This window comes from Platichthys flesus, chromosome 11, assembly GCF_949316205.1.
Source record: "Platichthys flesus chromosome 11, fPlaFle2.1, whole genome shotgun sequence".
NCBI lineage: Eukaryota > Metazoa > Chordata > Actinopteri > Pleuronectiformes > Pleuronectidae > Platichthys > Platichthys flesus.
In genome coordinates, this window is record NC_084955.1 from 8,910,619 (window position 1) to 8,937,595 (window position 26,977).

At 42.1% G+C, this 26,977-nt stretch overlaps 3 protein-coding genes across 3 annotated transcripts in view; all 3 read right to left on the reverse strand.

Annotated features, from left to right (window-relative positions):
- Nucleotides 1-6,204, reverse strand: part of tgfb2 (transforming growth factor, beta 2) — a 31,316-nt gene extending 25,112 nt beyond the window's left edge. Inside the window, exon 1 of the mRNA XM_062399291.1 lies at nt 5,062-6,204. Within this exon, the coding sequence (XP_062255275.1) occupies nt 5,062-5,407 (346 nt within the window). The 5' untranslated portion in view covers nt 5,408-6,204. The remainder of the gene's footprint in view (nt 1-5,061) is intronic.
- A 1,956-nt stretch (nt 6,205-8,160) lies between these two features.
- rrp15 (ribosomal RNA processing 15 homolog) lies at nt 8,161-11,254 on the reverse strand. The gene is made up of 5 exons (XM_062399795.1): nt 11,133-11,254; nt 9,991-10,349; nt 9,278-9,375; nt 9,009-9,195; nt 8,161-8,652 (listed from the first exon to the last, which is right to left on the reverse strand). The coding sequence occupies exons 1-5, from the start codon at nt 11,170-11,172 to the stop codon at nt 8,539-8,541; spliced, it is 798 nt and encodes a 265-aa protein (XP_062255779.1). The 5' UTR covers nt 11,173-11,254; the 3' UTR covers nt 8,161-8,538.
- Nucleotides 11,255-12,796: 1,542 nt separating this feature from the next.
- LOC133965049 (uncharacterized) lies at nt 12,797-15,357 on the reverse strand. Its single transcript, XM_062399433.1, has 2 exons — nt 15,254-15,357; nt 12,797-14,462 (listed from the first exon to the last, which is right to left on the reverse strand). Exons 1-2 carry the CDS (start codon nt 15,270-15,272, stop codon nt 12,967-12,969), a joined length of 1,515 nt encoding a protein of 504 aa, XP_062255417.1. The 5' UTR covers nt 15,273-15,357; the 3' UTR covers nt 12,797-12,966.
- Nucleotides 15,358-26,977: the final 11,620 nt, after the last annotated feature.

Genomic DNA, 26,977 nt, shown 5'->3' on the forward strand with positions numbered 1-26,977 from the left:
GGCAGGGGCCACTCTGAACCAGGTAACCCCATTTTTTCTCAACAGAACTTTGGAATTGGAACAGGCCCTGTTACCTGTGTTGGGCAGACAGACAAATTCAGTTTGAAATGTTTGCCAAGTTTATTCGTGTTCTGACAGGATATTTATAGCAGTGGGCACCGTGTCCCTGTCACATGGACTGACGCTGGAATCATGGTATAATATGTGTGTGTGTGTCAGTGTGTGTGTGTGTGTGCGTGCGTGTGTGTGTGTGTGTTTCCAGAGTTCTTCCAAAGCAAACAGTGGAGTATACCAGTTACCTACTTATCATTAAGGACAAACATTGGCTGTGACAGAATACTTTTAATCAGTGACTGAGGGAAACACTTGGAATGGGCTGATGTCATGCATTGCCAAACTGTATTGTGGGTATTGTATTGCTCACGCCAAGCATCTAGCATGCCCACCACCAAGCATTTACCCAACAACCTGAACCTTAATTTAGTCTGGTCACTTCTTTTCCACCACAGGAAACAGTGTTCATGTAAAAGTTAACATATTTGTCGTAGACGTCCAGACATGACTGACAGAGGTCAGAGGGGTTTGAAGTTTGGAAGTGGTGACTGAGTTTAGTGCCTGATGAAAACTGATCAACCTAACTGTCCTCTTCAGTGCGACCTTTGTAGCATCTAAGGTCACTGAACACGAGCTGCTCAAATTTCTACTTTCAAGCCAAACAGGAAATATGAATATGCAGCCTCGGTGTGTAATGCCCTTGATTGCACCTAATACCACCACATCACAACTTCATCATATTGTGTCCTTAAAATAATACATCTTTATTTGTTTTTTTGTTATTATGAAGCAAGAACACTCCCTACCTGGTAACACCCATGATTTATCTTCAATCTACAACCCTGATTATGTCACTTTCACAATGTCACACTGTCCCATCCTTCTTAGGAGACATGGAGGACATTATGAAGCTATTTTCCACAAGTTGAGTAGACATGACACCTGTTGTCATTTAAATAAATTGTGATTTCAGTATGAGACCCCAGAATAGCATCCTGGTAACCTGCAGATACCAATAGACTGATTTTCCATGGAGCAAATGGCAGACAGGGTCTACACACAATGCCTCATAGTGAACTTGGTTTAATTAGATGGCTCTGAGACCAGGGACAGTATCTCCAACCTGCCATATAAACCCTCGACCTGCTGCCCAACATGTTTGTAAAGGCCCAGGCCTGTTTGGCCACACGTCGCTGCCCCTTGGGACTTCCTGGTGCCCAACCATATAAGGTTGATACTGTGTGTGTGTGTGTGACTTTCACAGCAACTCACGCTGGCACGTCAAGTGAAGGAGACCCTCAGCTTAAGGGTTAACTGCTTTATCTCTCTCCTGTCAACATTTTTCTCCAGGACCTGGCCAGTGTTACCAGTTCACATGAATGGGAATCAGTTCCGACCTCCTTCCTCTTAGCCTGTTGAGTCAATATTATTTATACCCTGTAAATACTTTCCTGACGTACTGCACTTGAGGTATCAGGCCCAATCTATTTATATTTATGGTATTTACCGAGGATATCATTTAAGGCTAAATACATCTCAAGGCAAACAAAACAACGTGCTAATTTATTTTTGCATGAGAAAAAATAAGTGACCGCCCAGAGTTGAGCCCAGGAGTTAGAGACTTGCAGTCATGTACGCTTCTCTGTGATTCTATTAGAGCAGTGGCCCCGCTATACCCTTTAGAAACTAGATGCGATTGACCAGGAGAGCAGTAACAGGAGAGCAGTAAAACATACAGACCTAATCAAAATCAAACTATTATAACTGAACTAAACTTTAGAACCATTAAGTATTGATCATCACATGTTAGGTCACTCAGATCTACTCTCTACTAGTCAGTGAACCGATAACTATTCAACACATTGATTTACTCTGTGTGACTGAAACCTGCAGCTGCAACAAGAAGAAGAATATGCGAATATAATTGAATCAACATTCCCGTATTCATATTAATACTCATAGTCCTCAAAGCACTGCCTGCAGCTATTTTTAATCGGACTTATCAATCAACATCCGACTGAAAGGGAATCGTAGTTCATTTGAAAGCCTCAGTCATCAACGCTGGAAACCACCATAACAGTCTCAATAGAACTTTTTTTATCGGCCTTACTCTGAAAGGTTCGAACACAAACATTCTGACACACGACTTGACTCGCACTCATACACAGAGTGAACACAAGACACCGACATGACACAGTGAAGCAGGTGATGTGACGTTCACTCGAGTGGAAAACTGCGCTTATACATTTTTGTTCAGAAAGTAAAAGGACGATACAGAACTTTATCAAAACATTTATTCATGTTCAACAAACACAGAGACATAAGGTAGTTTCATCTGTTTGGTTCTCAGTCTGCCGGAGAAACCAGCCGCCTCTTTCCCCCAGTGGCACCTACAGATTCACAGCAGCAGAGAGGCCAGCCACTGACTCATGTCGCTCCTCTACAAACATTATGACAATGGATCTGTCTCTGCACTCATCCTGCTGGATCTCTATATCACCAGATTCTGTTGGTTTCTATGCAGCCACACCGCTTTTCGACCTTGATGACGCAACGAGGGGCCTAAGCACCAAATGGACAAATTATTCTTATTCTGCATTGCAATCAATTTTGATAATTAGAAATCTCTCCTGATTGAAATGGCTTTTACAATGACTTCTTTGCTTCTATAGCCATGTCTTTCTTCTGATGTTTCTCTGATCGGCTCAAATCTGCTTTATCAAAATGGGAGGTGAAAGGTCAGAACCACTGAAGCTGGTAATTTCAACACAGATGCTGTCGGCAGAGATTATTACTCAAACAGGGCTTCCTCAGCTCTGTGTTGCAAATCCCCCAGAGTGATGACTTGACCAAGAACAGAGACTCACAAGCAGGAATCAGTCTAAGTTTGAATGCAGGCGGAGTTCATACACTGGAAGGCAAAGGATATCAAAAACATCCAAAAACAAGAGCAAGGCTGCAAAACCTACAGGGCACAGGCAGTCTCAGAAAGAAAAACAGGCGATGTTCATACAGAGGAGGGCTACACGAGGAATGAACGGTGATAAGATCCTCATGAAGTACAGAGAGGTGTGACCAGGTGAATGTATGCTGGGTAACTGAGTAGTGATGAGGTGAGTGCAGTGGCTGGAAACTGAACAATAGAAGGAAGTGAGGCTGGAGTCCATGTACACAGTGAACAACTACATAAAACAGAAAGTTAGAGTAGTCACAATTAGGGTTGCAAAGGGGTGGACAATTTCCGGTAAATTTCCGGAAACTTTCCATGGGAATATTAAGCTCGGGAATTTTGGGAATTTTGAAAAAAAAAGAAAAAATACACAAAATAAAAACGCTGAGCAATAGAAACATCATTCAGAACTCTATTTTAAAGATGTATTGAATGCAGCACACGCTGCACGTTGAATTCCAACCGTCCACTGTGCATTTCTCCATCACATGCACATCCTGCACACTACAGCAGAGCTATTGAGGTCTGCTGTAGTGTGCAGGACTAGTCAGGTAAGTTTCGATGATATTACTGGGGGAAATATATTAGCATGCTAATTGAGGATTGTTCATCTGTTCATCTAGCCTATTTCTATTAATTTATCCATCAATTGTAGAATATTTTTAAAGACGACTCCAATTGTTTGGCCAACTATTTATATCTCTGGCATTACATTAGTGTTTTTTTTTACAAGCTTTTTTCTCATCTTATTCTACAGAACAATTCCACGTGCACTATCTCATGTGTGGAGACATTTCACCCCAGCCAATGTAGAAGGAAAGGCTGTGTACATTTGCAAATACTGTGCAAATACCTATGTTAAGAATGACACAAAGATGCAGAAGCATATAGTCAAGTGCTCACAGTTTCCTCAGGGCTCAAATCAGCCTATGACAACACTAAATGTAATTCCCGTTAATGCAATCTGGGAAAAAACCAAACATCAACAGGTTTCAAAATCTACTCATAAAACTAACAGTAATGTGGGGAATCCAAATTAGACACAGTTATCAGGAACAAATTGGGCATGATAAATGGTTCTCAGTGATAATAATGCCAAAGAGCTGCTACATCTATCACTTTGTCTTCATGGATGCATTCTTCTCACACTGCCAGGGTTCAGTGTCTAGCCCAAGGGCAGGTTGACAGTTTAAAGATAATTTACCCGCCAACCCTCCGATTAGTGGACGACCCATCGTGTGAAAATTACACATGGACAAAGCCACATTTTGTTCAGCTCATTGACAGCTGGGACGATGGTGCACTGGGTTCTCCCTGCAGCCGCATAATGTGGTGTACATTAGCAGCTGCAGTGTAACCAGTAGGTTGGTGGTTTGATCCCCAGCAAGTGTTTTCACAACAAATGTGCCTTCACAGCAAATCGTGTCCCTGTTATTCTGGATAATCCACAAACCTCATAGTCAGTTGTTTATGGGATTACAATTCTAGCAGAAAGTTGATCGCGTGAGTGGGGTTGAGACAGACAACTCAAAAACTCAGAGATATCTAAATCCAAACCCTTTGTGAACAAAACCAGGAACATTGACTTATTTTAATCCTCAGCTATTAACAATGTATGTTGACATAACTGATTACATATGTAAATCTGATTATGTGTGTTGAATGATCTATTTTAATACCCAACCAAAATTGTTCTCTGACTGAACATGAATAAGTAAGACGTTGAATCGTTTAAGGGATTACCTTCAAAACCATATCTATTGATGCTCGAAAGAGAGTGTGTGTGTGAAGGTACAGCAGAGGGACTGTGTGCTGGCTCTGCGGTCTGAGTTTCAGAACTTGTTTCAACATTCCCTCCAGAGGAGCATGGGTCCGATTTTCCAAAACAAACACACGCACACGTAACCACGCACAAACGCTATTTGGAACTTCACTCTCAGGTAATGATCCAGCAGTCGGCTGCGCATCGGACCCACATGTGTGGGCACACATACATACATTTAACGCAGGCACACGCACGTTCAAATCCGCACACACTCTTTTTGTGTTCCACTTACTCTCTGACGGGTAGAAGGGATACATGTCGATCTTGTGCACCTCCTTCGCGTAATACTCCTCCTCGCTGCGCTGCCGCTCGCACGTCGCCGCCCGATCGTTGGCTTTCTCCTGCAGCAGGTCCCGGGTGCTGTTGTAAATGGCGACGATGTCCCGGGACACCTCCTCGGGCTCGGGGAAGTCCTCTGGGGGGTTGGTGAGCTTCAGCTTGCTCAGGATCTGCCCTCGAATGGCCTCGATGCGCTTCTTCTTGAACTGATCCATGTCCAGCGTGCTGCATGTGGACAAACTGAGCGCCACAGTGGCTAAATCCAAGGTGAGCAGAAGACTGACGATGCACAGGTTCATCTTCTCCACTTGTACGCGTCTTCCAATTTCAAACGAATAAAAACAGATCCTGGAGGGAGTTTACCGCGGCGATTTAAATATCGCCATGCAGACGCGTTTCTGGCACAAAAATCAAAGTGGAGCGCATTTACGCAGACTGGCCGAGTGGCCAAAAACAGGAGGTTGAACACTTTTTTGGCTCCAGTACCCCAGTTTCAGTTAAGTGTGCCTGAAAATACATTCAACTTTCCCCAGAGGAAAAGGAGATCCAGGGATCAAGGTGATCTACTCCTGACCACAGGCGCCTTGAGGTGCCGTGAGTTGATGGAGGTAGATCTAAACTCTATGGATGAACACAGGGGAGTTCAAACAGCTGAGTATTACCGTCAGCGGGGCGCACAGCCGCGAGCACACCTCCACCGCACCGGAGCTCCCACCACTCTGCATCTCACGTTTCTCCGCTAAACTGCAGCGATTAGTTGTTGTGGCGCAAGGTGCGAACGGTATAATGTCGCGGTACGGCGAAATGAGAAATCCGCTCAAAGTAGCGGCTCCACTCTGAGAGCGAACCTTTCTTCAGAGGTAGCCCGCTGACCAAGAACCTCGGAGTGTGCGTTCGGAGCGTGTGCAGTTTCTTGCGCGTCTTCCCCAGCCCCATCTAGCTGGGCTCGACTCGTCTCTTTACGCGTGCCAAGCGGACAGCGGCGGACGCTGGCAGGAGATGCGGCGAATGGTCCAACGTGTTTCCCCTCCTCACACTTCAGACTGTGGTCACGGCTGTGGAAGCAGAGCACCGCTGCAGCTCCACGTTACGAGGCGGTTTAGTAAATAGGAGTGCTTGCTATGCCCATTGGGACGGCGCTGCAACAGCTAATGGCCCATTGGCCTGTGGTGCGTCGTGACGCAGGGTCCTAAAGCCGACCACTGGGAGTTTGGCGAAACCTTTTGAGCGATTCCACAGAAACATCTCTTCAGTTGTCTGTACGTGACACTGTTTTGCTCCATGTTATTTCAATTACTTTTATAACCTGTTGTTTGCCATTCACGTGATTGTAGTGGTTAGTGAGCTTATTGTGAATCCTCTCATTGTGCAGGTGACATACTGACACTGTGGAATGTATTTTTAACATCTAGCTGTTCTTTATGCTGGGATATTCTTATTCCAAAGGGATCTCATTCATTTTCCGATTTGACATTTAACAAAGATTTCAATGACATCACTACACCATTTAAGAAGACAATGTGTAAAACAACAGTGCCAACCATGCAAAATATGCATTTTTCCTCTGATGTTCACTAACTGGTCCCAGACCTGCTATGTGGTATTTCACATCAAGGAATTATATTTACATGCCATCAGTTTCTTTCATACACTGAGGGATGATGGCTTTAAAAGTTACAATTTTGATTTTAAATCAGCACAAAGGAGCAAACAGTCATTCAGGCTGGGAATTTGACTCCATCCGATAGTTCTGTTGGCGGACTATATTTTTTAAAGTAACAGCCAGTAACAGTCTAGTTGCAAACTATGTTCCTATAAGGAAAGTTATCCCCATTAAAACACATACATATATACACCTGTGACTGAACAACATATAATATGTCATTTGTGAACCCTCCTCAAACTCTTTTCCAGAAGTTTTCTTCCTGAAGGGCTTTGGTTCCAGTTGATTCTGAAGAACCAGTTAAAGGGTCCTTTATAAGTCTTAGGATTTAATTAAGAACCATTTTCACTCAGTGAACCTTAAAAAAAAAAAGTAAATCTAACATACAGTTATTATTTGTTGTAGCTGTGTTGCTCTGACAGATACATCTCAGGGATTCAATAAACCCAGCAGACTTGTCTGACCAGCCCATAGAAATCCATGACAGGTGCCAATGAACCAGGATGTCTGCACCATTCACCTGTCCACTGACCGGATGGCTTCACCGGTTTCACTGTCAATTCTATAGCCATGTGTCTTCTGTGCACTCACACAGGAACCAGGATTTATTTTACACCCCTCCGTTTTCTCTGCTTTTATTATTTGCCATGCACTATTGTCAGCCCTCCATGGTGTGCCCTACCTAAGCAGGACATCCATCAGGCATGACAGTCCCACTCCACTGCAAACCAGATGGCGTCGCTAAATCAGTAGCCACACTGACAGATGTGAGACATGGAATGGTGCATCTCTCAGGCTGTGTAACATACACAAACAGCCTTTGTTATTAATAGGGCTCTACACACCAGCACAATGTACTCTCTGCCAACCTAATCCGGGCAAAGGTTTGAAAACAACGTTATAGAACAGGTTTATGAAAACAAAAATCTCCAAGTCTTTAGCTTGCAAATGAGCTTTTATTGTTTTCGTCTCAATATCAAAACAAATATAGCGCTTATTTTGCAGAGACACTTCAGACAAACTATTTCAGCTCAAAGGTCACCAGCTGCTCACTTGTTTGAGTTTGCTCCACTGTGATGCAAGTATGTGTATATTTGTATAGATTATCATTTCCATTAAATGGATCAGTATGGTGGCATTTTATATTTCATTTCTTCTCTTTCATTACCATTAACACACATTCTTACGTTTAATTTGGTATAGTCCCAAAAATTTACTACAGCTTCAAATATGCATGAATCCACAGCAGGAAATAGTTCCCAACAGATGCACCATTTCCCCTGGGTGGTTGATACAAATTAAAAGGGAGCAGCTGTTTTAGTAAATTACAGAGACTCCTGTAGTACCATGAACCGACTGCAGTCCATTAGACAATAAGAGCACAGAGCATTGTGGGTGATACACAACATGGCTGTTTATTCAACTAGCACTGTACAAAACACTACTATTTACAGAGTTTCCAGGTAATAACATCAGCCGATTGACGCTGACTCTGTGATGAAAGGCCACACAGACGAGCTCCTTTGACTTCTTCCAGTCCACGTACTCTCTTCAGGGCACAGACTTTCCCATCCCTGGACAGTTATTCATCAAATTATATCAGAGTGTAACCTGCTATAAAAAAGTTATTAAAGAAGCATTTTTTTCCGTCCCAGTTCCTTAACTCAGACTTTTCCCGCAGAAGGCACCTGAGCCTGCTCAACGCAGTCCCCTCAGTCTGTGTAGATGAGGTCAGTCTGAATCACTCTCCTCTAACCCCTCTGCTGTCTAAGGCTCAGTCTCCTCCTTGTCACTGTCTTTGTCCCAGTCCTTCATGGTGGCCCCCATCATGAAGTCATCTCTGAGGATGCTCCAGGCAGGCTTCTCCTCTGCTGCAGCAGCCTACACTCGCACAGAGACAACACACACGTTCAGTGAGGGCTTTTATGAGGCGGCAGTGACACCATGTGAACACTCAGTGGTATTACATGTTATTACTCCCTGAGAAAAGGTCACGTGTTACGCCTCAGGATATGACGTCAAATCAATATCACGATTATTTCAAACTTTTACCTCAATTAGGATTAATAAAGTATTATTTTATTCCCCCCCAGTCTATAGCTATGGGCATCCAAATAAACCAACCGGTGATTGGGATTTTCTTCTCATTTACCAGAATAATTGTCATTCAGAGTAAAGTGCAGTAATGTATCAGTTTTGGAGGCAACAAACAGAGTATTAGATATGACTGAACTCACAGTGTCGGTGGGTGTGCCGGTGCCTCTGGGGCCTTCCTCAGTCCTCCTCAGCACATCGATGAAATCCCTCTTAGACACAGTCCCAAGAATCTTGGCTTTCTTCCTCTCCGAGCCACCCACTTCCTTCACCTTGTCATCCACATTCTTCTGGTGTTTCTTCACAGCATTGAATAGCTGCACCACCCCTCTGAGCAGAAGAACACACGGTCACATCTGGAAGGAATTGCAGGTGTAACAATGTCAAACACAGCCTCATAAAAGATAGATACCTGGTAGCAATCCTCTGAAGAGCTCGCTCAGTTTCTCGGTCCACCACTATGTCAGGTTTCTCCCTGGACATCATCTCCCATGATCGCTTCTCGTCAACCTGTTAGACACAAGCACAAATACAGTATGTAGTCACATATACAGCATAAGAAATATATGGTTAGGTTGTCAGAAGAAATCAACTTTTATATGTTTTTCCCTGGGAAGAGGCTTCAATCTACTCACCCAGGGGTCTCATTTATCAAACATCTAAATATTTACACTAATAATGTGCATGCGCACAAAAGCTGAAATGGAATACACCAAAAAATCTGATTTATAAAACGGTGCTCATTCACATTGGCCCTTGGCGCTGTGCTGCGAATCGCAGTCCATATGAAAAGCACAATTGTGTAACAGGGGGAGAAAAGGGGGAGCCTGGCTTTCCTTGGTGCTGCGGTGCTTCCGCTTCCTGTGTAAACCCGGCATAACATGTTGCTGCTGCGGTTAATGCAGTAATTAAGACAGAAAGGACAGCTCACACTGTTAGAATCTGAGGGAACTTCATACATTGTAGTATTACCATGCAAAACTGCAGGTATTATTAAAGCTTCAGGGAAGGCTGCGATTTCCCCGGCAGACTTGTTTTTTTCCAAAAAGGGACATTAGGGAGACAGGTTAATATTGTTGTGTCTCATAGAACTCACAGACACACACAGATCACACGGCTCATTACCTGTTTCTTTCTCTCCTGCTGCTCCTGCCTCTCTCTCTCCTTCATCTTGTCCAACTCTTTGTTCTTGACCAAGATGATGCTTTTGCTCGGAGCAGTTTTCTTCCCCAGGATCTTTGCCATGGCTTCTGCCCATCCAGCATTGGTATTACCTTCACCTTCCCCTGCCTCTTCCTCCTTGTCCCCATCATCATCATTATCATCATCATCATCAGCATCATCATCTGCCTCCTCTCCATTGCTCTCTCCATCATCTGACCCTTCTTCCTCATTCCTTCCATCATCTGACCCTTCTTCTTCATTCCCTCCTTCGGAACCACTCTGGTCATCGTTGTCCTCTAACTGAGGCTCAGCATCGTCCCCTGTGTGGGACAAATAGAAATACTTATATATTCAATGAGGTCCCAGCTCTCCTCACAGTACCACTATACGTGGTCAATCACTGAGAAATAGTTCTCATACATTTTTAAAGTGTCTTTACAGCTCCATGGAAACATCGATATAAAGAATAAGAGCATTATGAGTGTAACATTTAAGGTTAACTTGAAAAAAGGAGACTATGAAAAGACAACAGCCAGCACTCGATCATTTCAATTATGTACTCATACATTATCTTCATCTCCCATACCTAAGAATATTCTCCATATAAATACCGTTTTCTTCACGTTTATTACTCACGTTATATTATTTAAACATTTCCGGCCTGTTGGTTTTATTCTCCATTCTATGGAGTTGTTCCTGATGAATGAACTGAAAACATCTGTTCTCACAACTTCACTGTAACTGTCAGCTCACAGCACAGAGCAGCGGTCTGTGCGCTGCTTCGATTAGAAATAGATGGTATCTAAGAAAAACTCTCAGTGTTAGTGGAGTGGGATGTTCTCTGCTCTGTGATTATCCTTTCCTAACTCCTTTAGGATTCCACTTCACACCTTCCCTTGACCTCGTGCTGTTTACCTTTAGGATCAAGGAGAAGGGGTTAGGAAAGGAGATTGCTTGGACTTTTTTCGATCGCAGCCATAGTCTTCGTCACAATCGACTTTATTTGTACACTGATAAAGAGCGGCAGCGGCAGCGGCAGCAGAACACAGGAAGCAGATCGCTCATCGACAAGTCGTGATTTTTTTCAGAAAACAAGAACTCACCTGGCATCTCCACATGTTTTTCCATCACCGCTGCCATCATGGAGTTACACTAATTATGCTCCGTGTACGAAAAGCTACCAAGTGGCGGGGGTTCCGCCACAAGAACTGTCCGTTTCCGGCCCATGCCTAAACACGTCATTGGCCCACGCTGTACGTCACTGCGATGGGCGGGCCAAACTCTCCACACGTGAAAATTGTTTTGTTTATCAAATCAGATACAACTTCAAACAGGGCACAGTCATATTTTCTTGATCAAATAATACAGTCTCAGGTTGAGCAAATAATTTAATAATTACAGCTATTATGAAAGCACATAAGGACTAACTTATATTCAGTAACTAATATATCTAGTAAAATGTTGTGATATGAATACAAGGTTTTTTCTCGTTATGAATGAAATGTATTTATGCACACCAAACAGCAGCAGCATAATGATAAAGGGAATTAACAAAATTATAACAATATTTAGATTGTGTCCATTGTCAGGGGAGGTAGAAACAATGTATTTATAAATTTACATTCATACTGTAGTGAATGAAACCAACCCCAAACTGGGAAAGACTTTCGACTACGAGCATTTTCAGTGACTCCAAGCCTTCTCAATGTTGAGGTAACTGATGTTTATCAAGTTTTCACTTCTATTGTTTTGCCGGTGGACTGTCCTTTTATTTATTTTGATTTGCTCCACTGTTCAAAACAGGTTTCACAGCATTCTGTCACAGCCTACCGATGCAAGGATATGCACTCTGAGTAAAGAGAAAGAGTGAAGAAATAATCAATTCTGAAAAGCTTAGTCGGATTCAATGATATTTGAAATCTTCATGCTGCTTAACAATGTGAAATTGATATCATGTTGCTCAATATTTCCTTAAGTCAGTTCAAATTCAGCTTGGTAACTGATCTTTATCAAGTTTCACCTTTTTGTTTTTATTCAGAATCATCAACCTCACCAACTGATTATGTTTGCAGAAGAATTGATGATGAACAAACATGTTCTACTCTTTCTGTATATCTGACAATGATCACAATTCCAGTTGGATGTTTCTCTGTAGCTGTTCAGACAAGACCTCCTCAATGGATCCTTTTTTACAGTATATTCATCTTGCTTTTACATTAATGGACCTGTCAGTAAAACACCTCTTGATGTTGTTTTTGTGCGGGGATAGATGTAAGTATGTGCATTTCTATATGAATCCTTCCTCCTTATTTGTATAAACTGTCCGCAGTCTGAAATTGATTAGTATGACATAAGAGTGAAAAAGAAAAGGGATGTGTGTCACTAGTTAATTAGCTATAAACAATTACTTACACTTATGATGCACATTGCCACATAACAATAGTTTTTTGTTGCCATTAGTTGACAAATACTCTCTGTGTCATTTTCCTTATTTGGCCCACTTGATATTGAGGTTGAGAAGCCCTGATGTAGATCTTCTATGTTTCTGGGTTGAAGATATGTGACGTATCCTCATTGAAATCGTAGCTTCGCTGCAACAACATTCAAATTTGAAACAAAATATTATATTTCTTCGAGGTCTCCACTCCAAATATCACATGAGTGTGGATTTACATGAAGGTTAACTGAAAGTTAACTGGTGGAGGCAGACATTTAGTTACATGAATGTGAGTTTAGCTCTAAAAGACACTTGGATTCTCAAAAATACTCATTTTTCAAACGCATTATTTAATGTAGAAAAACACTGGTTATTTTTGGCACATTCCATGTGACAAGAACAAAAGGTAGAATATCATCATCCTTTATGGCAGGTACTCAAACAGTCATCTAGTTTTAAATCAGGGCACTGACAAAAATGTTCACAGTACAAGTGTTATGTTAAAATGCGTTAGTCATAGCGAATACATAAGCCACAGGCACCTGCAATCCAATGTTGACTAGGTGCCATTTACCCATTCCTAATGCCCCAATCACTAACCCTGCTAATGTTCCCAAAGTTCCCGGCCATGAGGACCACCTTCCAGCCAAAGCTGATGCTCCACCCACCGACACCCCCGCTGCCGCCACCACACCAAGCAGTGCCCCAGCTTTCCCTCCTTCTCCCAGAGCCGGAGCCAAACCCTCCACCCCGGCCAGTAGGCTACCCGCCACTATAGCGGCCCCCACTATGACTTTCACCTCTCCAACTGCATGCCTCACTAGCGGACCCCCCACCGCAGCCCCTAAACCCAGCTGACACATTTTTGCCACAAAGAAACCTGAATTCAGTGCTTCCAACGAGGATTGGTAGTTCATACGAGTGCTAATGTTTTCTCTGGACTGCTGCTGCCCTGCTGCTTGCATCCTCATGGCCGAAGTAACGACCAACTGGCCAGCGTGCAGGGTGAGCATGGCGATGACAAACGTTGCTAGCATTCCCATGCATCCCACCAACATCCAGAACTTAAAGTCAGAGGACTTTATAAGCAAATAGGCCATGACTGCAACCAAAGCCAGGAGCACCGTGAGCACAGACTGGTGGCCTCCATAACCTAGCACCCCAAAGCCCGATGTTACTATGGCAACAACTGTCATCGGTATCCCTGAGAAAGCCAAGAAGTCCACGTGTTTGACCACCATGATGTTGATCCAGTCTTGGACGGTTCTCTGATCAAACTCTGCTTCTTCACTCTCCTTCTTCTTCCTCTCTATCTCCTCCCTCTGCCTGCGCTCAGCGGCCCATGTCGTCTCGTGCTCGGTCCCGCCGGAGCTGTCTCCCTTCTCCAGCGTCAGGATCCTCTGCTCCATCTGCACAGCCACTCTGTGTTTCTGCTGAGTCTCTGCAAGTTCAATCCGTTCCCTTTCTCTGGCCAAGACCACGGATCCCAGAGTGCGGCAGGCCTCTCCCTGCTTCCAGAGGAGCTTCAGTACAAGGTGCAGGGGCGGTTTGAGGAGGGTGAATATGCTCAGCGCCCACAGGAGGCCCACCATGCCGTAACTCCTCACAATCCATTCAACAGCCATCCCGAACGTGGCTCCACTGAGAGTCGTGCCGAAGGCCGCAGCCAGTCCCGCTGAGGCCCAGACGCCACGAGAGTGTGTTTGGGAGGCACCGCAGCTCCTGGTGGCCACGTACATCGACGCTACACTTGCAGCCAGAATCACACCAGCTACTACTGAAGTCATGGCTGTGGTCAGTGCTGTGGCTCCTATGAGGCTCCCCAGCCCCAGAGCACCCACTGTCCTGACTTCCTCCATCAGTGGTTTCAGTGGTTCCGCTGCAGTCAGCATTGACAGGGTCTGGTCCACTGGGTCCTCTATGGCTCCCATTATGCAGCCTCCCACAGCTCCCAGTGCAAAGCCCACGGCTGCTTCAGTTAAAGGGCTCCTAGCAGCTGAGACATGAAAAAAAAAACATTAACCACTTTTTAAGAGTTCTTCCATCTAGTTTTTTTTAGGTTTGTCACAACTTGTTACGCATGACTGATTGACTGAGATATTTCATATTTGATATATTATATTTTTACTGCACTGTTGCGTTGTCTTGGACAATGTACATTTTACTGCACAGTGCCCTTGTACATTGATGTATCAAGTAAGGTAAGATTTATTGACTACAGGAAAGGACATTTTATTTTCTGCAGATGGTTTTCAGGACTATATGAAATTTGAATCCATTCTTTGACTTAAGCTTTTAGCTTTAGTGTTAAATGATGAACAATGGCTGTGTTCTTCATTCAGATGTAGCGGTTAATGGCTTATCTTATCTGACTCCCTGTTGGCATGTGCAATTGCATCACCCCACGCTGGTAACGCATGACAACCCTGCAGTCACAGACTCACCAGACTGGCTGATCTAGTTTCACCAGCAGAGCCACCATGCTGCCATGATTTCTATCTCTACACACTCCTGACTCCAACAATGGCATGAAACTATGACTGCTGCTAGTCAAGGCAGAGCAAAAGGAGCAATAGAAAAAAAGAAAGTTTGAATATTGTAACCCTCTCAAAGTTAGGAACAATTATTTGCCTTCTTAACATGTAGAAATAAAAGCAATGAATGTATGATCACAAAATAAGCACTTAAGCTGATTGGAGTAGTTCCGTTCTACAGTGGTAACACACACACACACACACCTTCAGTCGTTATCAATGAAACTCAGCTTTAGAAAGGACATGTCTTTACCCAGTTTAGTCCTTGCCATGTTGTTCTGAGATGGCAGTCGACTGGATAATCCCCCTGGAGTTATGTCAGGTCTTTTCGGTTGTAGGTTGTTAGCACTTCACTTTCCCTGCTCTTGTGACTGCAGCCTACACAGGATACACCCACTACCGGTGTGTCCTTTCTGTGTCCTCGCCCCAAACCATCCTGTCCTAATCTGCAGGATCTCTGTACCACGGTGGTGTTCACTGTCACATGTGAGACACTCTTCTCATGTGAGTCATGGTTTATATGGTAAATATGTGTAATATTTCGAATTCTATCAGAGCTTGTCTGAACAATGGATGTGTTCCTGGGTCTTTCTCTGGCAGTTTTCCATGATTTCCACTCCCAAATCCTCTTTTCATATCTTTTTTCATTGAGGCTGCACAGTGTATTGTGCATTTTGTTGTAAATGTTACGATTTGTAAATACTTTGTATTTGGTATTGAAAAAAGATCCTGTTAATGATTAAATGTTTGGAAGACTCAATAAATACATAAGTTAGAGGATATGAGATTTTTGGATTCCCTTACTTCGGGTAAGGAGTGAGTAGAGGTGAGTAAATCATCGTGACCATGAAGAAGGGAGGCATCTTTGTCTTAGTTTCCATCTTTGCCCAATCCTCCCTTTCTATGTGACATCAGAATGAAATTGATTACAAAACCAGTAGAAAAGACAACCCCAGCTCCCAATGTGAAAGGAGTTATGTTATTCTGCATGAGATATTGCAAAATTGAATTAGTAAAAAGCAAATACTTGAGTGCGCAGATACAGGAATACAAATTTTGGCAGAGCAAAAATTCGAACTATATTAACAATGATTAGAAACTGCAAATGGTGAGAGCGAGGTGGTAAATGGTCTATATTTATATTTTACAACAGCCATTCGCCTATACACACACTACTACATACGGTGTGTCATTGTGCCTTGAGATGACTGGGACTATTATACTTTTGGAAAGATTAAGTTTCTTAACTTGATTTTGCTCCAAATGATTGTCAGCATATTCAAGCTCATGCTCCATTTCTGATGCACGGCTTCGTGTGCGAGTCAGTAATTTGAGGACTGCAGCAGCGCCTCAGGCATTCATTTTAAATAGTGTTTTGGTTTTCCCTTAGGAGTCTGCTGTGGATGGCGTTCTTGCTCTGGAATGCAAATCTTAGATAGGCTTTTGCATACTGTTCACATGGAGTCAGACGTGGTTACAGGTCCAGTGGTTGTGGGGATTCACCCGTGTTGTCCTATAGACAGCGTTAGTTTCATGTTGGGCAATGATTTGGTCAAGAGTAAAGATTTGGTGAAAAATAAAAAAGTATCCCAAGGTGTTAATTGTGCTGTGACCCGTGCACTTCTTCAACTGAGAAGATCCGGATACCATTAGGATATGGGCTACTTCAGGAAGTGATGCAGCATTTCTGGCCTTCTTGCAGCCTGAACAAAATCAATTAAAGTGGCCCACTTGTAAAAAAGCAAAAGTGGCCAAAATATCCCTAAAAATATTTTGGGCCTTTTTTGGCAAACATGCAGTGATCTAGGCAAGGTGTTATCTGGATGAGAATCTACTGTTGCCCATGTGGTAAACAGTGACTATGCCAAAATTGCACAAATCTAAGTCAGGCCACTGCTGCTATGGCTGACTTGTGGCCCAGATCTGGCAAACAGGAGCGGACCACCCACGTGCCATGACTCTGTGTGGTACGTGGGCTGAATGTGGGACATGTGATGTGGGCCAAATCGGGGCCAAATCTATTTTGCTATGCAGGATTTCCCTTCCATCAGGCAACTTGTCGTTTGCCTGAAGAAAACGTTGCCATGGAAAAATTGTAGAGTGGTTCAAGAAAGCCTTGGTAAATGTCATTGGCACGGGAGCAGCTGGCAGACATTGTGACATCCAGCAAGGCAGCTGAGTAATAGTGTGAGAAATAGTGTTTATTTTAATTAAAAAATTTAATTAAAATAAACACTACAAGTGTGTGTGTGTGTGTGTGTGTGTGGGGGGGGGGGGGGGGGGGTACGCACTCCCTGTTATGTTTTTATCTTCCTCTCCTTTTCTTGTGAATGTTTCTCCTCTTCCAGTTTAATCTACCATAATTCCTTTTTTTTTTCCTGTTGATAACACCTTTTAGATTTAACTGTAACATTGATGTGGCGTCCTCCTTGTGTGTTGCAGTAACGGGATGGAGCCTGGTAAATATTTGAGGTTGAGGCCGAAACAAAGGGGATTGGTGTTTTGCGTCACACACTGCGCCATGGCACGCCACACCTCCCCAGTAGAGGGCGGTATTTAGCTTCTGAAGAAGCACTGCACACATAGCGCTGCAGTCACTCATGCTCCCTGCAGTACACAGTCTATTGCAGTAGAAGGAAGTTTCATTCTGTACTTTTGTAAGATTTTTTCACTACTGTTACTCACTAGTTGCTGATCCATTGACACAGCTTGCTTGAGATCAGCTTAAAGCCTAAATTATACAAGTTGTATACACATTTTAGTCTGTTTCGTTATTATGAATTGAAATGTGTGGCTTTAAGTGCAAACAAATATCAAAATCCTCCTTAATTTGGGCAACACTCTTTACTGGCACCGCCACAACTGTTGAAATGATCACATTGCCAAACTGTTGATTCAACCTGAATGTGCTATAAAACCATCTGTCTTTAATCTGTGGGCATGCACTCCCCCTTATGAGCAGCAAGCACTGGTATCACAATGGTTTCACAATGTTTATGTTTGATTCTCCACACAAAGTACGTGGCTATGCTGAACAGTTTCTAATCGTTTCTAATTGTACTAATTGTAACTAGTTTCCAATCTAACAGTGATGCAATTTTCACTACAGAGCATCTGAAGTGCCACATTAGATATGAACTCTGTAGACAGGCTGATGACACACATTATTATAGATTCTCGTAGAGGAGCATGAATGTTCGGGGTGATTGCCCTATCCCCAAATCTGTGCACATTGTGCCATATCAGCTAATCTTTTCAATATCAGTTGTGTTTAGTTAAATATTAATTTAGAATGTTGGATTCTACCCGCAGACATGCCTCATTTCTTTTCCTGTAAAACTCGTAGTGTAACACTTTGGTCTAAATGAAATATTTGAATAGTTTAACTGAAATTTATGAAAAACCACAAACTGCCAATGATTCTATACAAATGTCCAACCTGAGCAACAATGATCCAGGTTGAACTTCACTTAATTAGTTTTACACTAACATTCTATAACTGTGAAAAGCGTTTATGAGTTTGGACAGAGAACGAGCTCTACAACGTGCATGCAAGCTCTTCTAACTCAAAGTCATCTCTACGGTAAGACCAGGAGTAGATCATTGTCACTTTTATCTTCTCTTATAATAATTAGAATCGCACTCTATAGAATGCATCTCCCAACACGGGCCAACAGTCCCCTGATAAATTCATTAGCTCCCGATTCTATCTGGAACTGCACAAAATTGCACGTGAGATGTCTGATTTTTTTTTTTTATCAAGATTCCTAATATGTTGAAAGACGCCCTAACTCACAATGTTAAAGAATGTACAAGGCCTGAGTTGTTTCAGTAAAAGCTCATACTGACGTGTTATACCCATCACATGCATTCCCCTAATGAATCACCACTTGTAATCAGGTAATATAAAATTCATTATTTTGAAATGGATAATTATGACCTAATGAGCTAATTTAGGCTTTGGTTGTTAAGATATCATTTATTTCAATAATTATTCTTATAATTCTATTCAAGTGGAATTTTGAATATATGACTTGTTACTTTTCACAATTTGTTATGCTCTGCAGCGGGGTCACAGGAGCTGGTGGAGCGCAGTGTCTGCTGGGTAACGGACAAAGACCCATGGTCAGCAGGAGGGGTCACAGAAGATGGTGGAGGCAACGCCCCTGCAGTGTCTGGTGCTGTGGTAGCTCCTCTACCATGACCGGAGTTCACTCTTTGCAGACTCCATCACATGTGCTGGCTGAGTGCAGTTCATGTCTGTGCTAAAAGGTACATTCTTGGATATTTGTGGCTTAGACAGCTCACAGATCCTCTCAGCAGCAACATAAGCGATGTTTTTTAAGAAAGCAGTTGATCTGGAACATGTGGAGCGTATCCCTGTCTCACAGTTTCCTGGATGGACAGGAACACTTTGTTCGGCCGTGGAACAGGAGAAGGGGATTTGGCCGAGGAGAGAGGGCAGTCACCCAGTTCTCAACTGTTTTGTACACAGCAACCAAAATGCATAGGCTATCTACCTTTTACTTTTTTAACGTCTTCTAGAACTAAAACAGACAGAGTTTCAGGGGAACTTGACATTGTCACAAGAACTGTCTGTGTCCCCTCCACATGTACCCAGGTTTGGGCAGATACAGGCACCTGCTGGTCTTTGAAAGGTCATTTGGGAATCTTGGTGAATCTCGAAACAGTGAAAAAAGTAAAACAGCATAGGGGTGATCATATATGGTGCACAAAAGGAACAGAGGCCATTCAGAGGTCGGAGGGTGCCTTGACACAGACACAAGATCTGCACCTGAAAGCACAAGCTATATCACAAAATAATCAAAAAATAAACAAATTAGAATCAATAGATCAAAAGAGGGGTTGGAGGGTCATAAGATTATAAAGGTTAGTGAGCTGCCATTTCACTGACTGAGGTTATGGCAGCAAGATATAAGAGGCCCTTGATCTGATTTTCCAAGATGAGGAAGCAGATAGTGATTTGGAGGAGGTTGTGTCAGAGCAGGTAGACAACATGGCGGAAAACTCTTAATACAGATGCTGAAGATGCTCAAAACAGGTCAATCTGAGGAGGGCTGTTTTAGACAGGGTAAAAAGGTGCTGTTTTAAATTATTCTTTTGAACCAAAATATGTCAGAGAAATTTCATTAAGAACTCAAGGAACCATATCAACTGTGGTCAAATGGGCATACGATGGGTCCTTTAACTCTTTATGGCTGTTATTTTTCAATGGCTTGATAAAAAAATAAAGACCTGACGTTGTGTGAGTAGATTCTCAAAAAAACGATTGGTCAAAAACCTAAAAAATGTATTTTCTCTGTTCTGTGAAACATTAATTAGGGATTTATCCTCCAATCTTTATATCATATAACATTTTTATACATTCTAAATAGATCTTTAGTTCAAAATTAACTAAACTAGGAAGGGGGTACCAGATGTCAGCACTGGTTTAACAATCACACTGTTCCAGGGTGAGAAAAACCCATAAATGTATGATTTGTCATGGAGGCCTCAACCAGACCACACTCATAAATGCATACATTTTGTAATCTCCTATGGTGTATTGACTATATAACTTGTGAGAGTGGCAAAAATAATTGCTTTGTTACCTTGTGAGAAAAAGTTTTACGTTTGCCCTGAAAATTAGGTAACAATGTGAACTGAAGTAACATTTTACTATACAAAAACCCAGCTTTGGCATGAATGGACATTGAGCATAGCGCTGACATTGGCTATTGCTCTGTCTGGTCTAAAGTGCAGAAGTGAGTACTGGTCAGTTTGCTTGGAGTCAGGCCACCAGAATCAATTAATCTGACACGATTGCAAAAGTAGAGCAAACTGACTCAAACTTTTATTGTTATGCGAACAGTAGTCAGAGAGAGAAGTTTGCATTGGTTTTGCAGAGTGAGGTTTCTCTGAACAAATTTCAGAGAAATTTCATCTAATGAGTTATCTCCTTACCTATACCACATCCTTCCTTTTCATGGTAATCCGTCCTGTATTTTTTGTGTCATGTTGCCTAAAAACAAACTGTAGGTCACATTCTTTTTCCTATATGACCTTTTCAGATTATGATACATATCACTTTAAACCTACAGTGGAATTTATACTATGGATTATCACCTTAACAGCTTGAGTTAGCTGCCTGAACTCTTTTGCCGTCGTCGCTCCATTTAATGACGCATTTCCTTGACTCAACCCTAGTCTGACCCCGCACCCACAAATTACCCGAGAAGCAAGGCTGCATGCAGTTTCAGGGGAAATTCTTCTTGCAAATTTCTGAAAGTGCTTGTGGTCTGCACTTGTGGTCATGATGATGTGGGTCACCTTAACCTTACTCCTTTTGAAACATCACTGATTGAGCCTCACTGATACAGCAGTCAGAGAGCTATATCACTGTCACCAGACCTGAATCTGTGCTTTACTACCTGCTGCTTCACAGGTTGCATTAGAGGACCACTCAATGGTTTTTAAAGTTAAATGCTTCTGGGAACAGAGGGCTCAGTCAGCAGTTTGTCCCGGGTGGCGTTTAACTGGGTGAGAGGGATGGAAAGTCATATATATATAGAGAGAACGAATGTTGATCTCTCTCTCTCTCACACACACTCACAAACACACACACACACATACACAGTATTAAGATCAGTGCTGTATCCAGTCCAAACCAGCTCTGTGAGCTCGGCGATTTAGCGTCTCAGAATGCAGGCAAAAATAGAACAAAAGCCTAACTGCACTGACATGCTTTTGTTTACTAATACTTCTCAAGGACCTGCTACTTGCGAAAAGTTCAATGATTATACAAAACCTAATGGAGAAAAGAAAGGAACGATTGGAATTAAAGGACCTGACAGAATTATGGAAACATTTATCAGCCCATTTATTGAAATATCAAGAACCAAACAGATCCGAGTTGTCCGTAGACTCCTGGAGTTGTCTTGAGCTAAAGGTAGGGTTGGAAATTTGATTCATAAACACATTTGTATCATATTGTGGGAAATCCTCTTCACCTCCCGATAGCAATCAATTAATATCGCCATCTGAAAAACAAGGATAAGGGGCTGGAGTCTTTGGCTCCCTGTCTGTGAGACTGTTAGAAACTCGACAATTGATGTACTCACTGTACGTGACTGGAGTCTTCAGCAGAGAGCCACATACTGCTGAGCCACAGCCCATGGCCAGGATTACCAACCCTAGCTCTACGTCTTAATGTGGTTTTCAAAACCTCTGTTTGAAACTGTCCTGCTTTCATCAATTTGCTGGAAGGATATGGAGGTGAAATTGTTTTTAACACCTACAATTCGAGCAACTGTAGAATGATGAGTTTGAAATCAAGGTCAACAGACATCTGTACAAGGCATGTGTTTATTCTCTCTGTTATCTCACTGAAAATATATTGATTCAAACTGATTGCATTGTTTTGGTTGATCCATCTGAATCACCCTTAGCTAAGATGACTGTTTTGTGAAACATGTATATTCACATGTAAACCTGATGCACCTGATACACCTTCACCTGTTACCTCTTTGTGAACTGTGGCCCGGCTCTCTGAATTGATTGACAAATCTTCACTTGTGTTTTATTATCATTAAGACACGTATGCTGTTGACTTGAATGCATGTACACCCATACACAACATACAGATGAGAATATCTGGCACATACGCATACACTTATAAACAGGAATCTGAGCTGGCACGACCTGGCAGCACACATCGATATGATTTGAAATGGTAAAAAATATCTTCCTGGAACAATGGCGTCAGTTTTTGTATTTATCTTTTAGTGACTGTTCAGCCATAGCCGACTGGAAAGACTCCATGCTCTCTCAGCTTCCTCATTTCAACTGTCTGTGTTGTACCGACACACACACACACACACACACTCACACACACACACACACACATACTGTGTATACACATTTGCATACAAATCGTTGCAATTATGACCTTTGGCTGAAAATCAATGTCCCTGCAGGGTTGAACTCGTGGTCATGTTACTTTAAATGACCCCTGCACTGCTTCATTTCAGCTGCATATTCACTCCAGAGACACACACATTTTTATTTATATAATACCTATATAATTAAATGTGACTATCGCTTAACTTTTCTTTTTTTGACTTGTTGCCACCGCGACCCCCAAACGGATAGATGGTAAAAGAAAACTTACGTCATTATGTTCACTACTTTATCACGTCCAATATTATCCAGCTTTTAAACCTCGACCTGACATATTTTGATGAACGATATTACCATTTACTGTTTTAGAAATTTGCTAAATCTACAAATTCCTATTTTCCATCTTGTTCGGACTCATGGTAACTGTTCCAACTCTGAAAGGACGACGTATTGCGATTAAGACATGGTAACATTACACGACTAAGGTGGGGGTACTCATGAATTAATTTCATAATAGTTTATTCTGAGTGTGACCTTTTTAAAGTTAAGGTAATCAGACTACGGTGTTTACTTTGCAGCGTCTTATGAAGTTAACATTCAGCGGGAGAAAAGCATTAACCACTGACAGAAACAACGAGCCCCCTTCTTCTCACAGTTTCTCTAGATCTCTGAGAAGTTCCCGACCAAACCACCAAGGCACAAAGGAAACACTTTTTATCAGATTTGGTGAAATCCTCTCCACGTCCTGATAGCAATCAATTAATATTGTCATCTGAAAAAGAAATAAGGAATCTGTGTCTGTGGCCCTCACAGGACTTTAATGAACTCAAACAATCATTTCATTAGGTCCGCATTTGTCACTGTGTTTTGTTTTGTGCTGGCGTATCTGTCTGACACTATCCTGACTGCGTTCTCACTGTACATGACTGGGGTCTTGCGCAGAGAGACACATACTGCTGAACCACAGCCCATATCCAGAAGTAAGTTGTTAAAGTGGAGCTTCCTTAAGATTTATTATCCTTCCCAAACATGAGGTACGTGAGAGGGAATAAAACTAAGTACTGAATAAAACTAAGTACTGAGTTCCATGTAAGATGTGAAGAACAATAGAATCTAAAAAAGCTGAGCGAGAGAAAAGCATTAACCACCGACAGGAACAATGAGCGCTCCTCTTCTTTACAGTTTCTCTGCATCTCAGAGAAGTTCCCAACCAAACCACAAAGGTTGTCGTCCACTGTCAGAAAAAAACGAAATAGAAAGAAGTTGGTATAGGTATTGAATGGTGTTCTGATAATATTTCCTGCAAAACAGGATGTAGTGTACAAGACAATTTATATATGAATGGCAGTCTCTGTTAAATTGAGTGTTTGTTAATGTCTTGGTGGTTTACTTAGTTCCCGGAGATGATCCAGTTTTCTACATTAATAAAGAAACATACATATTATAAAACACAAGGGGGGGGGGGTATCTTATATGAATGGCAACTTTTTGGTTTCAAAACTACATTTAGCCATTATTCTATTTTATACAGTTAACAATTCCTCACTCTGTGTTGTACCGACACACTCACCTGTTACCTCTTTGTGAACTGTGGCCCGGCTCTCTGAATTGATTGACAAATCTTCACTTGTGTTTTATTATCATTAAGACACGTATGCTGTTGACTTGAATGCATGTACACCCATACACAACATACAGATGAGAATATCTGGCACATACGCATACACTTATAAACAGGAATCTGAGCTGGTACTACCTGGCAGCACACATTGATATGATTTGAAGTGGTAAAAAATATCTTCCTGGAACAATGGCGTCAGTTTTTGTATTTATCTTTTAGTGACTGTTCGGCCATAGCCGACTGGAAAGACTCCATGCTCTCTCAAGCACACACACACATGCACACACACACACACACACACACTGACAGCACTGTGTTTTAGAGGAGACCAATGTGTGTCTACATCCCAGGCTCCAAAACCCAAACACTTTAAAAAGACCTACACCACCAGAGTACGTCAGCCAGCAGAGTGATGCATGGTTTCTGTGCTTGTGTGCCCACGGGAGCTGAGCCTGCTGTCTCATCGAAGTTTTTTCCCATGGCTGATTGGAGCCAAAAGAGAATTCAGCAGACAGGATTTACAGGAATTGAAGTGGAGATGAAGAAATGATTGTGCTGCAGCAAGTGATGCCACAACTTACTGCCACGAAATTTGACGTTGTTCTTGTGTTTGTGAGCGTTTGTGTGTGTGTGTGTGTGTGTGTGTGTGTGTGTGCGCTGTATACACAGCTCATTTCTCAGAGACAACCACCCCCTGGTAAAGTCCCCAAACATTAACTGATGGTCTGATCAAACTTAAATTTATTAATTAATTCAGTTTTTCCTTAAAGTCATGGTGGGAGGAATTTGCCATATTTATTATCTTAACCATTTCCTTAATTGTTTATTATCCTGCCTTAAAAATAGAGCTCTAAATTTGGTCATGTAAAAGCTTGATGGTAATAGACAAATATAGTTGCTCATCATGACCTCAGTTATGCTTAATTTTTTCATTCATTTTGCAAGTTGCATTTAAACGGATTGGGTGGAAACAGTGGTGTGGGGGCACTGTAGCCTCTTGGCATTATGTTTCCTGGTTTGAATCCCAGTTTGGCTGTGTAGCTTTGCAGAGCAGAAACCCCAGAGCAACAAACCACAGAGCAACAAATGCAGAGGGCTAAGCAGATATCCTTCCTTCCCCTTTATCTCACAGCAGCAGTGCAGAGGAACTGACCAATATCTGTACTGCTTTCTCCAGCAAAATAATGAATTGCATCATAAAATAAACATGTTACTTTTCTCAACACTGCCTGTGTCTAACATGTTTGCATGCATCAGGTGTAAGTATGGGACTTTTGATAGTGTTTGCGAACATACATGTATATTTACCTAAATAGCTTTTGAGCGTGTGTATCTGTATATATGTGAGTTTACAAATCGAACTTGTCTGTGCGTCAGACCGGACCACTGCCTCCAATTGATCTCTTTCTATTTCTCTTGTGTAAGAGCATCTCATAGCTGATTGTTGACCCCGCAGTGTCCAGTCTGCAATCTCCTGCAATCTCCTGACCTGATATCTTAACATGAACAAACCTGAGTACTGGGACTATTATCATAAGCTGCCATTTTGTAATTTAACTGAAACGCCGTCCTGCAAAAGGAGCTGTTAAAACACATTTGCTGCTGTTGTGTTTTCTTAAATTATTCGCTACTGAAGTGGATGGAGGACTGAAGACAGACGTGGTGATAAAAAGTTTATATTTCTGTTTACATAAGCTTCATGCGGCTCTCACAATAAGGATTAGTCCTTCCACAGGAGCACATTCAAATGGCCCTATGATACTGTTTACACATGTAATTCCAGTGACCACAAACAGAACCAACAAACAACTCTAATTCTATTTGAGCATTAGCGCTGAGAGATAAAGCCTACTATGGAAATTGATCAAGTCTGAATGATATTGAACATTGATTAAATGGTCAACACTCTAATCAAGGGTTGCTGCTTTGATTAAATCTTGCTATTAATGCCTGAGACTAATCCTGAAAGACTTGAGACTGTTAAGATAAAGGTCTCAAATGATAAAGGTCTCAAATGATAAATGCAGGGCGATAAGTGTCTATGTCTCCGATTGTTTTCAAACCTACAATCAGAAAGAAAAAAAACATCAAAAGCAATATGCATATTCTATAAAAAACACACCCTAACTGACAGTAGATATCACACAAAGCTATGCTGCCACATGACTGTTCAACCAGTTCCTGGATGTTACACAATCCCAAATAGCCCACACATTTAATGACTGCTTGGCTCCTCTTACAACAGGCAGCAACTATTCATTCAACGGCTTCTCTTCCCGCTCTGAGAAACTTCCATTTTGGGCTGGTTAAAAATATATATAATAATAATTACACTGACTTCTCTTTTTCTCTAAACTTAGAGAAGGAAACCGAGAAGACAAATCTTAGAGAAGGAAACCCAGAGCGATAAACCGAGAGAAACAAAGAAAAACTAAAGGAGATATCTAGTATCTAGAA